This window comes from Sapajus apella, unplaced genomic scaffold (genome assembly GCF_009761245.1).
Source record: "Sapajus apella isolate SASKATOON/1434 unplaced genomic scaffold, GSC_monkey_1.0 scaffold10, whole genome shotgun sequence".
Taxonomy (NCBI): domain Eukaryota; kingdom Metazoa; phylum Chordata; class Mammalia; order Primates; family Cebidae; genus Sapajus; species Sapajus apella.
The window spans coordinates 10,318,555-10,334,193 of record NW_022436950.1 but is presented as its reverse complement, the minus strand read 5'-3'; the positions used below and the strand labels follow the sequence as shown (position 1 = coordinate 10,334,193).

The 15,639-nt window shown below is 42.7% G+C and overlaps 1 protein-coding gene across 1 annotated transcript in view; it reads right to left on the bottom strand.

The window, feature by feature from the left end:
* The window catches only part of DNER (delta/notch like EGF repeat containing), a 369,484-nt gene that overhangs the window by 226,811 nt on the left and 127,034 nt on the right, over nt 1–15,639 (bottom strand). The window contains exons 2-4 of the mRNA XM_032277988.1: nt 14,455–14,757; nt 10,970–11,064; nt 8,513–8,679 (exon numbers count right to left, since the gene is read on the bottom strand). Coding sequence (XP_032133879.1) covers nt 8,513–8,679; nt 10,970–11,064; nt 14,455–14,757 — 565 coding nt within the window. The remainder of the gene's footprint in view (nt 1–8,512; nt 8,680–10,969; nt 11,065–14,454; nt 14,758–15,639) is intronic.

Sequence of the window (15,639 nt, the reverse complement as noted above, 5' to 3'; positions counted from 1 at the left end):
GAGCAAGACTCTGTCTCAAAAAGCAAACAAAGCAACAACAACAAAAACAAACAAAAAAAAAGAAGTGTGGATAAAGCATACATGCTCTGTCTGAGTTTTCTGATCCAGAGGAGAATATTCCAGGGAGAATAACTTGTTAGAACATTCCAGAGTGCCTGTGTGCTTGTAAGAATTTACATTCAGTAAAGATGGGTTAAGATAGATATGTTAATACATTTTAGAGAATCAACCCAGCTTCATTGCATCAGAGCTGGGATACAAAGATCCTTAAAATTTTATAATCAATAATTATCAAGTTAAATAATATTTCTAAAATTTAAGTGTCCTGCCAACTATTTTATTTCTTTATATCTTAACTTACTTTATAAGATATGAGAGGCTCATAGAAATACACAACATTACAGAATAAAATTCATCTTAAGCGGACATCAGAGGCAGGGAAAATATCACCTAAAGTAAGAGTGTACAGAAAAGACACATGCAGCAGGCCCTAAGCTCTTCACAGTTCCAAGAGGTGAATTACCAGTTTGTTTCTGCATCTCCCTGGGGGCTTTTCTGACAAGAGAAAAAGGTATGCTATGCATCTTTCACTCCCTGTGGGAGTCCTTTCTTCTGACATGTCCTGGTCAGTCACTAGCCCCTGTCTCCTCCCATCTCTTCCCTGCCACCCTGAGTCTTCCACAGGGAGCCAGGTCCTGGCTACTCCACATGGCCAGGAAGCAGTCACAGGAGCTGGTCGTCAGACAGTAGCAAGAAGGAACAGGAAGGCAGCTAGGGAGTGGCAGGGTCTGGCCTTTTTATCTCTGCATTCCTTTTAATTCCTGAGCAAAAAGCAAAAGGATTCATCAAGAAATAGCTGAGACAAAGGAATACCCAACTAGATGCCTAAATTGCTAAGATAGACACGCACACAAAATTAACATTGGCCACTATGCCTGGCTTCAGGAAGCCCTCCAGCCAAACTGAGATGTTCGCAATATCTCCTGCTACTACTCTTCTACTGGAACATTTCCCCCTTTCGATACTGCCAGCTGCCCTCACCCCAGCTAATATAGTCCCAGTGGTGTCCCCTGCCTTTCAGGAGGACTTCCCCAAAATTCCTCTCTCTGTCAAATTTACAGAATAAGGTACCGCAGATCCAGTTACTTTTGAAACTTTCATTTTAAAGGGCAAGGCTTATAGGGATAGTTTACCCAGAGGGGACGGAAGAGATAGAGTTCAAGAATAAGAAAATGGAGCTTTACTAAGAAATTCCAAAGGACTAGCTGGAAATTCACATCAAAGACTAGAAGATCCCTCTTTTTCCCTTGGAAGATAAACAGAGAACTCAAGAAACATCGTCCGCACCTTGAGCACCTAACTTTACATAAACGTGTTCATATCCAAGATGAGAGGCAGCTGGGTGGAGGCAGGTGGGGTATTCAAAGCTTCTGTTACACGTTTGCTGAAATGTAACTCTATTTCCAGTTGTGATGGCCACTAGTCCATTTCTAGCACTATTATCAAATGATCTTAATAGCATAGGCTACTGTGCCATCAAAATGCCACACACACTGCCCTTTGCAAGTGCAAGGAGGATACTGGCCTGCCTTCCCTCCCCCTGGCAGAGTTAGCTGCTCCTTCCTCTGAATCTCATGGCCACTTAGGTACAACCCTGTCATGGGCACTTGTCTAAGCTTTTGTTGCCCTATTCACTTAGAGACCACACCTAAACCATCTTTTCATGTCCAGACTACCACAGTGCTTAGAAAACGAGAGGCATGCAATACATCTTTTCTAAACTAATATAGAAATGAATATTTCCCACAGCCCTGCTGCCTACAAATATAAATCAATAATTTACATTCCTCAATATGGAGACTTAGGTAGCAGGTATATCTGTCAAAGGAAATATCACTGGATGAGCAGAGAATGCTAAAAAACATACATACTCCCACAGGTAGCTTTAAGTGGTGCTCCACAATTACTAAGGATTCAGATGACTTTGAGAATCCAATGAAGTTTTTACTCTCCTGAGAAGGATGCACAGATACACAAAAGTGCATTTTCAGGAGATTCATGAGATCTATGAAGTGGACCTTTGACCCCCATGACTACCTCAAAACCAGGTGCCCACTCAGCCCAAATTAGAAACTTTTGCCTAAGACTAATAGTATTAGTTGGCTGGGTATTTAGAATTCCATTTTTTTTTTTTCTAAACATAGTAGAAACTGTTCAGCTACAAAACACTGAATCTCCAAGGAAGCATTAAGTAAGTCCATAAAGAATTAAGGGCCAGAGCACCAGGGCAGCGTTACTACCTTAGTAAAAGAAAAGTCTTATCCCTCTTTGTACCTCCCAAAGTACCTGGTTATTCGTGTCTTATTTCTCCAGAGAAAAAAAGAAAACAAAGTGAATGCACTGCTGTGGGAACCATTTTCAAAACAAGAATCCCTTCAAGGTGGAAATGTAGAATCAAGGCAACTTAAAGCACTCTCTCTAGAGCTCCCAGGAGGCTCAAAGGAGACATGGGCAGACTGGGAAACCTTCGAATCCAGTTAAGTCATCAATTACAAAGACCTACAAATTGTTGGTTTCCAGGGTTCTGTGGTTAATTTGCTGGCTATAATCCTGAAAACTGACCCCAGCTCCGGCAAGGACATTCTTATCAGCCATGGGTTGTACATTCACCCCTTGTGAAGTTACACTGGATCTAAAGTTATGAGAGATGCATTTTAGGAGGCCACACGTGAAATACCAATGGCCTGGATTAAACAGTAGCATGCACTTATAAGTTTGACATTTTAAAAAATGTATTGGAACTGTAAGAAAGGATGGTACAAATGTGTACCTAATAAAGGATAGAAAAAACTAGTAGGCTGTGGGCAGGAGAACAGAATGAACGAAGAAGAAAAAGGCAAATACGGAAAGCTAGAGAGACCACTATAAAGGAACACTGGAGAGAGGAATGGGCTGGATCAAAATTAAAATAACTTCAAAGAGAAGAAAAGGGATAAAATATCAGATGGAGGTAACAACACGAACCATAAGAAAGAAAAGTGTGCAGGCAAAAAACAGGGTTTCTCTGAGGCAGGCAGTGAGTGTGAATAAAGCAGATAGCCCTGGCTGAGTTTTCTGACCCAAAGGAAGGCATTCCAGGCAGAATAACTGTTAGAATATTCCAGGGTGCCTATGTGCTTGTAAGAATTTAGCAGTTAAAGGAGATCTAAGAATGCATGTTGAATCGAATTTTAAACAGTCATTTTCCTTGTAAACCACTCCAGAAGAGGGGGATTTAAGAGAGGACTTAGAAATGAGTTGAGTTTGGGGATCTGAGGTGCAGAGAGAATGGGGGTGGGAGAGGGTTGCATCCCCAGTGGGCACGGGGCTGGCAGTGAGCTGCAGGGCAGAAGTCCACCGTGCAGAAGAGAGGAGAACTATGCCTGGGAGTAGGGGGTAAGATGGATGGGAAGAGCCTTAAAATCAGCCAAAGGGGCTTTCAGCAAAAAAAAATGGTGACTCCCAACAGCTTCCTAACACAGAAGCAGAAGCCATAGCCCAGAGATCTGGTTGGGCCTCACCCCTGAGATCGGCCATCACATCTAAGCAACAAGTTTAAAAGTACATATAGGCCGGGCGCAGGGGCTCAGGCCCGTAATCCCAGCACTTTGGGAGGCTGGAGTGGGTAGACCACAAGGTCAGGAGATCAAGACCATCCTGGGCAACATGGTGAAACCCCATCTCTACTAAAAATACAAAAATTAGCTGGGCATGGTGGCATGTGCCTGTGATCCCAGCTACTTAGGAGACTGAGGAAGGAGAATCACTTGAACCAGGAAGTCGGAGGTTGCAGTGAGCCGAGATTATGCCATTCCACTCCAGCCTGGCAACAGAGTGAGACTCCATCTCAAAAAAAAAGTGTGTGTGTGTGTGTGTGTGTGTGTGTGTGAGTGATATCATACATAGTATGACATATATCATATATCTCATATCATACATATCTCATATGATATATCTATATATATGATATGATATATATATATCATACTTAAGACAGGCAAGCCACAGCAGTTTGATGGAAATGTGACTAGAGCAATGAACTTGACTCTGAAAATAAAAAACATCCAGCAAATGAATCATTCAGGGGACTAATGAGCACCTTCAATGCTCCCCATGAAGCAGACAATGATAAACAAAGGCTAATTTAGGTATTTACCCCAATGCATGGCATAAAGCAAATAACATATATGGAAGTAACATATTTAGGGAAAACAGAACAGATAATTTCAGACAGGACAGAAGAGTTGAAATTTGGTGGCAATACAGGATGAAAGAAGTTGAGGCACAGAGAGAAGAACAACACACTTGGTAAAAAGTTCTGTCATCTCTTTCTTTCTGCAAAACACTATAAATATCAATTAGGCAGTGGTCATGAAGAAAAATCATAAAGAAATTGAACTGTAATCACATGGAAATAAGCCAAATGTAAGTATATTATCTTCATCTGGAACGCAGAACATAGGCTCTCGGCAATAAACTTTTTATTTATGTAAATCTCGTGACAGCAACCAAGTTTGTCTCCCAGAGATACAGAAGGGACTCTTCTGTTTTGTTGCATAGAAATAGGAAAACACCTTTGGTCGTCAGTTATATTTATTTTTATTTATTTATTTATTATCCAGTTGAATTTAAGATTTTTGGTCCTTAATTATATACGGGCTAACTCCTGACAGTGAAGGGGAGAGAGGAAACAGTCAATTCCTGAAACTGCTTCAAGTTTCTCTCTAGAAAACGAGCAGGAGAGACAGAAACACAGCAACATAACTCTGAAGCTTGACTCTGTTTACTGTGGAAGTTTTCTTCCACCCACCCTACAATCGGTTTGTTCGTTAAATGAACGCCACTGTACTCTTAAAAATAGCCTGATCTAAAACGTATTTGTGTCTGGAGAGTCCAGATTGTAAAAGTAAATTGCTTTAATAAGTTCCTTTTAAAAATAAAACAAAAAGAGCATTAAACACATGTCAACATAGGGAGCATCAGGACTTCCGCAAAGATTGCAGAAGATACATCTTGTTTCTTAAGGATAAAAAGATTTTGTGAGAGAAGAAGCTGGTGGTGTGGAGGTGGAGCTGATTTACCCTGATTAGGAACATGGCCACTCCTCCCCAGGAAGAGCTCGGGACAGGACTGCTGGCTACTTTTGAAGAGAATAAGATTCAAAGATCGTGATCTCCTTACAAAGCCACATAAAAGACCTGGAAAGCCATAACCAGAAAATTTAAAAAGATATCAAATTTACCAAAAAAAAAATGGTTTATCAAAGGATGTTACTCAAAAGCATTGTCTTCCACTCATCATCTAAAGTATAATTTTGGGAAAACAATTCCTTGACATAGTTATTAATATATCAAAGTTATAAAGATTATTCCCCTAAGGAATAATACATTTCAACCGAAGATAATTTTTCTCCACAAAATTTTTGGTTAGTAAAATGAGTTCAAAATATGTATGGGTTCCCAAGATTTCTTCTATCTCAAAAGAATACATTTACATTAATACTGGAAAATCCATCTCAGTTAATCCCCCCATCCTCAATCCCAATGTCAGTCTAAGGTCATAGTTATGTTACAACCAAAAGTAGTATAAAAGGTGAACTTCTACAGATGCTCCTCAACTTAAGAAGGGGTCAAATCCCAATAAACCAGGTGTGAACTGAGAATACCATAAGTCAAAAATGCATGTAATACACCTGACCTACTGAACCTCATAGCTTAGCCTCACCTAATTTAAACATGCTCAGAACACTTATATTAGCCAGCAGATGGACAAAATTATCTAACACAAAGCCTGTTTTATAATAAAGTGTTTAATATCTTATACAACTTATTGAATACTATATTAAAAGTAAAAAACAGAATAGTTGTAAGGGTACTTTACATACAGCTTCTACTGAATGTGAATAGCTTTCAAACTACTAATAAAGTCGAAAAGTCATTAAGTGGAACCAGTGTAGGTCAGGGACTGTCTGCCTGTATCTCAAATAAGTATCTTCTGGTAACGTTAAGGACATTTTAAAGAGTAATGATACTTTATATGTTTTCTTGAAATGTTAGCTCCATGTCATACTAAACAGAAAAACTTAAATTCAATATGAAATAAAACTATCAAAATCTAGAAACGATGTCCTTTTAGATAAACTTGAAATTTAGATTTGATTCCTGACAAGACTTTTTCACACACTTCTGATTATCTGTCATTCATCCTGGTAGTCAAGCACTAGTCTGAAGTTAAATGCACTCCTCTCTTTGTTCATTCCCCAAACCAATTTCTCTTTACCTTCTCTTCCCCCATAAAATTCCTGCTCCCTCAGCTGGACTTCCAAAGGTAAAGACCTTCTCATCAGAAGAGGGTCAATCACACATAAAATGCAATAAAAATGATAGAGGCCTGAGCATTTTCTTATACCCCTTTATCTTCATTATGATATTTGCGTCATATTTTACAGGGTAAATCTAAATATATGTTTTCCATTTAGCAAAATTTTTCATGTACTCCAGAAAAAAAACAGAGAAAACGCCCTAAGATAATCCTTAACATTTGTCAATTATCCTTGTACATTCGTTATCTCATTTAACCTGACCACCACCACTGAGAGACAGGCGCTGTTAGGAGGATGCCTACCCCATCCTCCGGGTGAGGACGGTTGCAATATATGGTCAGACAGAAGAAGGAATTCACACCAGGATGCAAGAAGCTGCCTGGATGCCTTGGACTGGGATGGGAAGATTCTAAACCTGAGCTTGGGCCTTTGAATTGAGCTGCAAGATGGAACATTATGTCAGCACATTAAGAAATCAGAGTTACGGCCGGACGCGGTGGTTCACGCCTATAATCCCAGCACTTTGGGAGGCCAAGGCGGGTGGATCACAAGGTCAGGAGATGGAGACCATCCTGGCTAACATGGCAAAACCCCATCTCTACTAAAAATACAAAAAAATTAGCCAGGCATGGTGGCACCCGCCTGTAGTCCCAGCTACTCGGGAGGCTAAGGCAGGAGAATCCCTTGAACCCGGGAGGCAAAGGTTGCAGTGAGCCAAGATTATGCTACTGCACTGCAGCCTGGGTGACAGAGCGAGACTGTGAAGAAAGGGAAGGGGAAGGGAAAGGGAAAAGAGAAATGAAAAAGGAGAATGGGAGGGGAGGGGAGGGGAGGGGAGGGGAGGGGAGGGAAGGGAAGGGAAGGGAAGGGAAGGGGAGGGAAGGGAAGGGGAGGGAAGGGAAAAAGGAGAAACTAGAGTTCCAAGTTCCTGGGCGACAGAGTGAAACAAAGGAAGGAAGGGAAGAAGGAAAGAAGAAGGGAAGGAGGGAAGGAGGGAAGGAAGGAAGGAAGGGAGGGAGGGAGGGAGGGAGGGAGGGTTTGAAGTTCCAACCTCAAACGTACTATATGCTGGATGAGAAACAAAGACAACTGAAAGGATGTAGAATGCTAAACTAGGGGAAAAGTAGTTCTCTGGAAACTGTCCAAGTGTCCAAGCAAGAGGCAGTGGGTGGGGGAGAGAATACTGAGGGTCTCTTTTTCTGGCGGCTATTTCTACACCGGGGCTGGGGAATTAGAAAACAACTAATTGGACATGTGGTTGTTTGAGAAGGTTAAACTACAGCAGCTAGTTCAAGAGAGAGTAAAAAGTTAGAAGTGACTCATACAGGAGGGGTAGCTATGGAGGAGAGAGGCCCCAAAGAGAGCAGTAATCCCACCAGTTAATTCTGAGTTGCAGGCTCTGCAGCGGCCAGTCACTGTGAGGTGCTGTCCCTGAATGCCCTAAGTCAGGCCAAAATCAAATGGGAACAAAGGATATCCTGAGAGACCAACATCCGACACCTCAAGTTGCCCACAATTCCTGGAAAAAAGCAGATGAAAGATTCCCCCCAAAAAAACTGACAGCCGGAGCATTCAGCAGCAAAGATCCAGGGCTGGAACAGTGACTGGACTCCAGAGCCCACGCCCTTTCCACTTTAAGCTACACTAGAAATACTATATTAGGGCCAGGGATGGTGGCTCACGCCTATAATCTCAACACTTTGGGAGGTAAAGGCAGGTGGATTACCTGAGGTCAGGAGTTCAACACCAACCTGGCCAAGTTGGTGAAACCCCATCTCTACTAAAAATACAAAATTAGCCGAGTGTGATGGTGGATGCCTGTAGTCCCAGCTGCTCGGGAGGCTGAGGCAGAAGAATTGCTTGAACCCGGGAGGCAAAGGTTGCAGTGAGCTGAGATCGCACCACTGCACCTCAGCCTGGACGACTGAGCAAGACTCAGTTTCAAAAAAACAAAAAAGAATGAAAAAGAAAGAAAGAAATATCATGCTAGAATCCAGTTTTTATTCTAAAACCTTACCAAAAGTGGAAGAAAGATAATTGGTGGCTAGAATTCAGATTACCTGAGCAAAATTTCCTATCTATTGTCTCAACACCAAACCAAGGTTGGGTTGAATCAGATACAGTGTTGAGCAGATGATTTTGGTAACTCACCAATAAAGTGATTATTCCCCAAGGCGAGCATCTCCTCCAGGAGGACCAGTCCCCCTGACGCCTGAAGCGGGGTCACACTTCGTCCATCTATGAGGGAGCACTGTTGGAATCCGGTGGCCGTGACCTTCCACAGCAAAATCAGTGAAGCAGTGGCATCTTTCCGAATCCTGAAAACAGGAATGACGTAAACAGAAAGCTCCTTTCAGAAAAATGCATCTTAGAACCAGTCCTTCAAATTAAAAATAAGTACAAAGATGATGTGTGCATCCACCAAGGTACCAGGAAATCGATGGCATGAACAGACACACGGGCATGCACCATAACCGGGCACACCCCCACTGGTTCACCGTGTACCACAAAATGAGTCACTGGCAACTCACCTTTGAGTAACCATTCTGATGAACAGTCAAAGAGTATGCTGGGTTCTCTTTTCAACTAATCCTTCCATAGCCACACAATATAAAAAGAGTTTTGCTTTCATTTGTTATAAACGTGGACTGCAACCCAACACAGCCACGTGAGTTATGCTGCAAAAGTGTGTCACCGTCCCCCCAAACCCTCCCACACATACACATGCACCATCACACAATCCACCTCCCCATGCTTCAGGCCTCCCCTGGCTCATTTTCAGTTAAAACACACACACACACACACACACACACACACACACACACACGTCATAGACGACCCGTCAACCCCAGCCCCAGATGCCCTTTGCCTTTCTCCTCACAGCCCAATGCTTCAGCAACTAGGAGCTGCCAGTTCTTCCCCAACCCAGTTCTTTCTCAGCTCCCAGGCTTTGTCTCCTTCTCCACCTTGGAAATGCGTTTCTAGCTCCACGTATCTGGGTCTTCCCAGAGACCCCTGACCACCTTCCCAACATCTCAGCAGCTGCCCATTCTCCCCAGTGCTCCTGGAGAAGAGCACAGTAGACTCTGCGGCTCCCCCAGCACCGAGCTCCTGGTGTGCAGCAGGGGCTCAGTAAAGCTTTGATCAGTGACTACATTCATGAGGAAATGAAAGCGTAAGGAGCTAGTAACCCCCACAGGTGAATTCAGCACCCAGAGGTCGGTGGTTCAGCACTCCCATTTCACTTAGTCTGAGTCAGACTCTGCTAATTCTGTCGGGTTCTGCACACCAAGGGAGTCTCAGAGAATGGCAGGTTTGTTGAAAGGAAAAAAAACAAAAGCATTTAAAGAGATAGAAGGCCAGAACGCTCAGAAAGGCTTATCAAGGTAAGATAGTATGATCTGGACAGGAAAGGGCTGAGAGATGTTTTCATAAGAGTAAAAGAAACTAGAGATCCTGCTCCTGAAACGAGCCCAGGACGGCAGGGGTTTCAGCTGTAGTTTGAGCAGTGAAAGAAACACTTAGGACCGGGGTCCCCCTGCTGGTAGAGCTCGAAGCTGCCTCAGACTCCACCTCTCCCTCCTCTCCAGATGGGGTGTTCCTCCTGAGCCCAAGGAATTCCCAGGCAGCCCTTCCAGGCTCTTCCCCTGCCAGAATGAGTTCAAGGCGGGGGTGGGGAGCCAGGGTGCAGGAGCAATGTAACGAAGTTCCTCTTCCAAACATGTTCAGGGAATGCACTGTTTAGAAAGCCAGGTAGACAAAAATGGCCATGGAGGCATGGAAGAGACCTATAGTGCCCACAGGCCCCTTAAAAGGTCATCAAACTGGTTAACCAGGACACATGTTCCCAGCCTTCTAAAAATCCCCAAAGACTGAACAGCAAATGCCCCTTAGGTTGCATGGGAGATGTGGGGAGGGCACCAGTTAACAACAACAGAGAAGGATGGGCAGTGGGGGATTCTCAGCCAGCCTGGGGCACCCTAATGCTGGCCCATCCCCACCCCCAGCTTTGTGCTCCTGGGTACCTGCTGACTTGAGCCTCACATGAAGTACCGCACACATCAGGTCTCAGCCTGCCCTGCTTCCCTCTGCCTCTCCCTCTTCCCCACCGGTGGCAATGGACCCTGTCATTTGAAAGAGCTTGAATTTAAAACAAAACACTCTTCTCGTCTGCTTGCTTTTAAAGAGAAAATTGTAAAAAATAAAGATAAAATCATAAGTAGATTTTAAATTTGGGGCAAATTATGCATCTGAATGTAACTGATGTTCCATTAAAATCTTAAGAGGGCAATAATTTGGGAAGCAAAAGCATTTGAGAGACAAGGAATCTGGCTGGGATCTTATCTAAGGCCTCACGGTTTGTCACCTCACACCAGACTCATACAGTCCAATTTCTCAATTCCACGTCTCCATCCTGACGACCCTCACTGTCACCTCCTCTGAAATTGCTTCCTCTAGTTTTCAAATGGCAGAGGCCACGTCTACCCATGGGATCTGTTCATGATTCTCACTTGACTGGCCACTTACACACCAGGTCCATGGATGGACACAACCCCACAAACAGGTCATAGCATCACTCTTCACAGTTTTAATTAAGAATTTTCTTACTTGACTGAGGTGTTCTGTGGCACTTCAAAGGATACCAGGCGGCCACCTGCAGAGCTGTTAGAACTGGCATTCCCACAGGCAACATCTGGGATCACCTGGGAAGGAAAAAGAAGGCATGTTATTGGGATTGATTACAGTATAAAATAATAAGACAAAGCGAAATCCCATGCTGATTTCCTTCACCCCTTTTGATGATGCGGGGATAGGCCTACACAGGAGAAGAAGAAGTGAAACCTTACGAACTCAGAAGAAAATGAAGCCTTTGCCACTTGATTTTCTGAAATACAACAGCCTCCCTGAGAGCAATCTACAAATTCCAGGGATTGTTAAAACTGATCAGTAGGATATTTCAGGAAAGAAAGCAGATGTCACTCCCTGCTCTTTTTCCATTCATTGAACAAGCGGTCATTGGCCTTTGCACTATGCTTAACCTGATGGTAACCAGGAGGCAGACTTCAAGGACTAACTTACGAACAGGAGGTAAAAGCCTAATGACTAGGCAAGCCAGCCTGCAACTTGCAGAGGGCATGAAGTTTCAGGTGTGATGACTCTTCTCTGTGCTGATGGGTCCCAGGAGCACTTGCTGAGGCTCGGGAGCTTGAACGCTGCCTTTCTTGTTCCTTGCAGGCTATACCTTCACTTTTAACTTATTTCCCAAAAGTATTATATTGATGTGTATTTAAAAAAAAAAAAAGAAGTTCAATTGGTGGGGGAGGACTGTGCTTATGAAAAAGCATATCACAAAAAACCTTGAGCTATGTCCAAGGAGATACTCCTGACCTATTTACGCACTTACTCCTCATGCCACAATTACTGTCCTCCCTCATGAAGTTAAAATGAATTAAAAGCCTTCACCACCACAGAATTAATTGAGAACAATACAGAAACTCTCAGCAATTTTACTCCATAGCCCTCCCTTAAAACTCATTTTCCAGAATGTCCTACAATCAAATTCTATGGACAAAGCCCACCACTGATATTCAAAGATGCGAGCATAACTTGTTAAAATTGTATAACAGATGGCTGTTACCCAAGCCTTTAAGATACCAAATAACTTTATGTTTCCAAAGCATCTTTACTTCATGGAGAGGGGATAATGATATACCTCTGGGTTTCCGTCAGGTTAGACATACATATTAACATGTCTTCTTCTGGCACTTTAAACCTGCTTCATGAATAGCCTAAGAAATAACACAAGATATAGGAAGACGAGGCATTCCTTTTTTACATTTACCAACTATAAAATAACATGACTTTAAATCAATAGATTGAAATGGCTGGTTAGGGAGAAATTTTTTTTTAAAGGACGCTTCCTTGATAAACTTGAATGGAATCTAGTTCACATTCAAGAACTGAGTCATCCAGCAAAAAGGCATTAACATCACAACTTCAAAGCGTTTATTACAAGTCTGAAATCAGAACAAGTTCACAGTTTTTTAGGTAGACTAAAAGCATTGCCCTGTAGTCTGGATGTTGCCTTCATAAATTGTGTGGTAATGGGGAAAAAAAAAAAAAAAAAGCGGGTCAACTGGTTAGAATCACTTAAGAAAACAAATGGAGAAATGCTGCTATCTCCTTTATAACAATAAGGGAAATTTCTAGACACATTCCTTGACTCTAATACATGCTATGCAAAAATCTATGTTTTTTTTTTCATTTAAACTATGAAACTTGTAATAATAATATACCAACACATGTTTATATGGATGTCATACATAGAAAGTATAAGATGTAGAATGGAGTTACACTTTCCAGTGCCACTTCAAATTCGTGATTTGGATTTGTTCCCCAACTTTTCTAGCCAGCAAATTTATTTCATGTCAACTTCTAAGAGCCTACCGAAAAATCTTCAGAATGAGACTTTTGAAGAGCTTGAAGATAAAACAGCCAAACTCAAACTCAGACAGGCAAAGTTCCAACACATAGAATTTTCTGTTGCCAGGATAAATTAAATTTGGATGTTTCTTTGTCATTCATTTCAGAATAATGCATTCTGAAAATATTTCAAAAGTCATTGACAGCTTCTTTTTTCTAAATCCCATTGAAATACTTCAGGGTACCAAAAATAGAACATAAATAATAACAAAAAAAAATCACTGGGCATAATACTCTGCTGTGGTCAAATGTTTGTACCCCCCTAAATTCATGGGTGAAATCCTAACTTCCACTATGATATGGTATTAAGAGTTGGGGCTTCTGAGAGGTGGTTAGGTCAGGAGAGCACAGGCCTGGCCAATGAGATTAGTTCTCTTGTAAAACACCTGAAAGAGCTCTATAGCACCTTCCCGCATGTGAGGTTACAGTGAGAAGACTCGGGCTGTGAAGATGGAGGCCCTCTCCAGATTCTGAATCTGCCTTGATCTTGGACTTCCTAGTCTCCAAAGCTGTGAGAAATAAATGTCTGTGATATGGTTTGGATGTGTGTCTTTAAATCTCATGTTGAAATGTGATCTCCAATGCTGGAGGGGGGCCCGGTAGAAGATGTTAAGGCCATGGGGGCGGATTCCTCATGAATGACTTAGCACCATCTTCCTGGTCATAAGTGAGTCCTTGTGAGATTAGATTGTTTTCTGGGACCTCTCCCTTCTCTCTCTTGCCATCACTCTTGCCATGTGACACACTGGCTCCCCTTTGCCTTTTGCCATGATTGTAGGCTTCCAGACGTTCATCAGAAGCAGATGCTAGTGCCATGCTTCACGTACAGCCTGAAGAACAATGAGCCAATGAGCCCCTTTTCTCTATAAATTGCCCAGCCTCATGGATTTCTTCATAGCCACACAAGAATGGACTAACACCGTTTGTTGCTTACAGGCCTTTTCTCTATAAATTGCCCAGCCTCATGGATTTCTTCATAGCCACACAAGAATGGACTAACACCGTTTGTTGCTTACAGGCCACCCAGCTTGTGGCGTTTTTGTTACAGCAGGCTTAACAGAGTAAGATACACTCCCAGGAAGGAAAATTAGGTCAACAATGGAGGGTCCTATGACATGTTCCTTTACACAACTTTACACGGAGCTGTCTGCCCCAAAATCTAAGATTATCTCACAGAAATACATGTGAATACCATTCCAAAAAAAAAAAAAACTTAAAATTCTTTCATTTTTAATTGCTGATACTGGAACCCCTGGAATCATTTTTAAGATTTCTGGTTTCTCCAAACGCCACATGTTCTCACTCATAGGTGGGTGTTGACAATAAGAACACATGGGCACAGGAAAGGGAACGTCACACACTGGGGCCTGTTGGGGAGTGGGAGGCCAGGGGCGGGGCTGGAGGGGGTGGGGAGGTTGGGGAGGTAACATTAGGAGAAATGCCTGATGTAGGTGACGGGCGGATGGAGGCAGCAAACCACCATGGCAGGTGTGTACCTATGCAACAATCCTGCAAGATCTGCACACGTACTCCAGAACTTAAAGTACAATTTTTAAAAAAAAAGATTTCTAGTTTCTAATGTAAAAATGTACACGATATAACATTCTCACCTCCACTTGATCCCATTTCATTTCTACAACTTTCTGCCCTGTTTTCGGCTGCCAGGTAGGCAGGGTCACTGTTGCCTGAGAGCGGGGCAGGATTATGTCAGGCTCCTGAGTAGCAGGGACAGGCTGAAGCTGTCTGGGTGCGGTGGATTCCGTCCAGCCAGTGGCTGGGAGACTGGGAAGCGCCTGTTCACAGTTGGGACCTTCATAGCCTTCACTGCAAATGCAGAGGTAGCCATCGCTGCTGCTGCTGCTGCTACAGTTGCCATGGTGACAAGGGTTGCTGGCACAAGGATCCGCAACAAGCTGAAACGAGACCATAAATGGGTCAATTATTCCCTCATAAGAAAAGTGGTGCCATCGCTGGGAAATTAGCTCTGTGTCTCAGAGCAACTGCTCTAATGGAAATGCTGTTCCCGTGGAATACACGCTTTAACTACTTGTGCTGTTGCACGGGGGGAGATATTCACCAAGGTCATCCCAGCATTAACCTTACCACAGATAAGAGGCTCCCAGAAAGAAAATACAAAGGGGAGAGCAGCCTCCTCAAAACCCAGAACGCCCAATTGTGTTGATTTCAGGAACCCATTATTTACAGGAATTTTCTAGGGCAAAAAAAATAGTTGAAACTCATTGGGAAGATAGCACTTTGACATTTTTAGCTGTCAAATGATATTAGGAATCTAAATTGGAATCTCCTTTTCTACATTCTGGACCTTTGCAAGGTTTCCTCATGAAGAAAAGACTGCCCAATTTGTCTGCCCTGCAGATGTGCTGACCGATGTCTCTAAATTTTCTAACTGATCAACAATCCTTTTTAAGGTGATACTACACTATTTAATTAAAGGCTTCCAAAATGATCCATTTGCATGACAATTGCTAGCTAGAATAGACTGTGGTGGGGACGTAAGCAGAATTTTATGAAATTTTTTATCTCGTTATTTTGGAGGGTGCTTACAGAGAAATGTGACCCCTTCCCTCGCCAGATGGAAGAACTCAGTTATATGTGTTTAAATTGTGTTCATGGTCCGGGAAAAGTGTTTATTTCAGAGTCCTTTGCTGTTGACCTCTGAATGGCCATGTGTTGGTAATTAGAGACACGCTACAAAAATGATGTGAAAAAATCACCTGCTCCTCCTGAGATAGCACAAAGGTTCAGACATGTTCTCAGCACCTATTCAATTACGA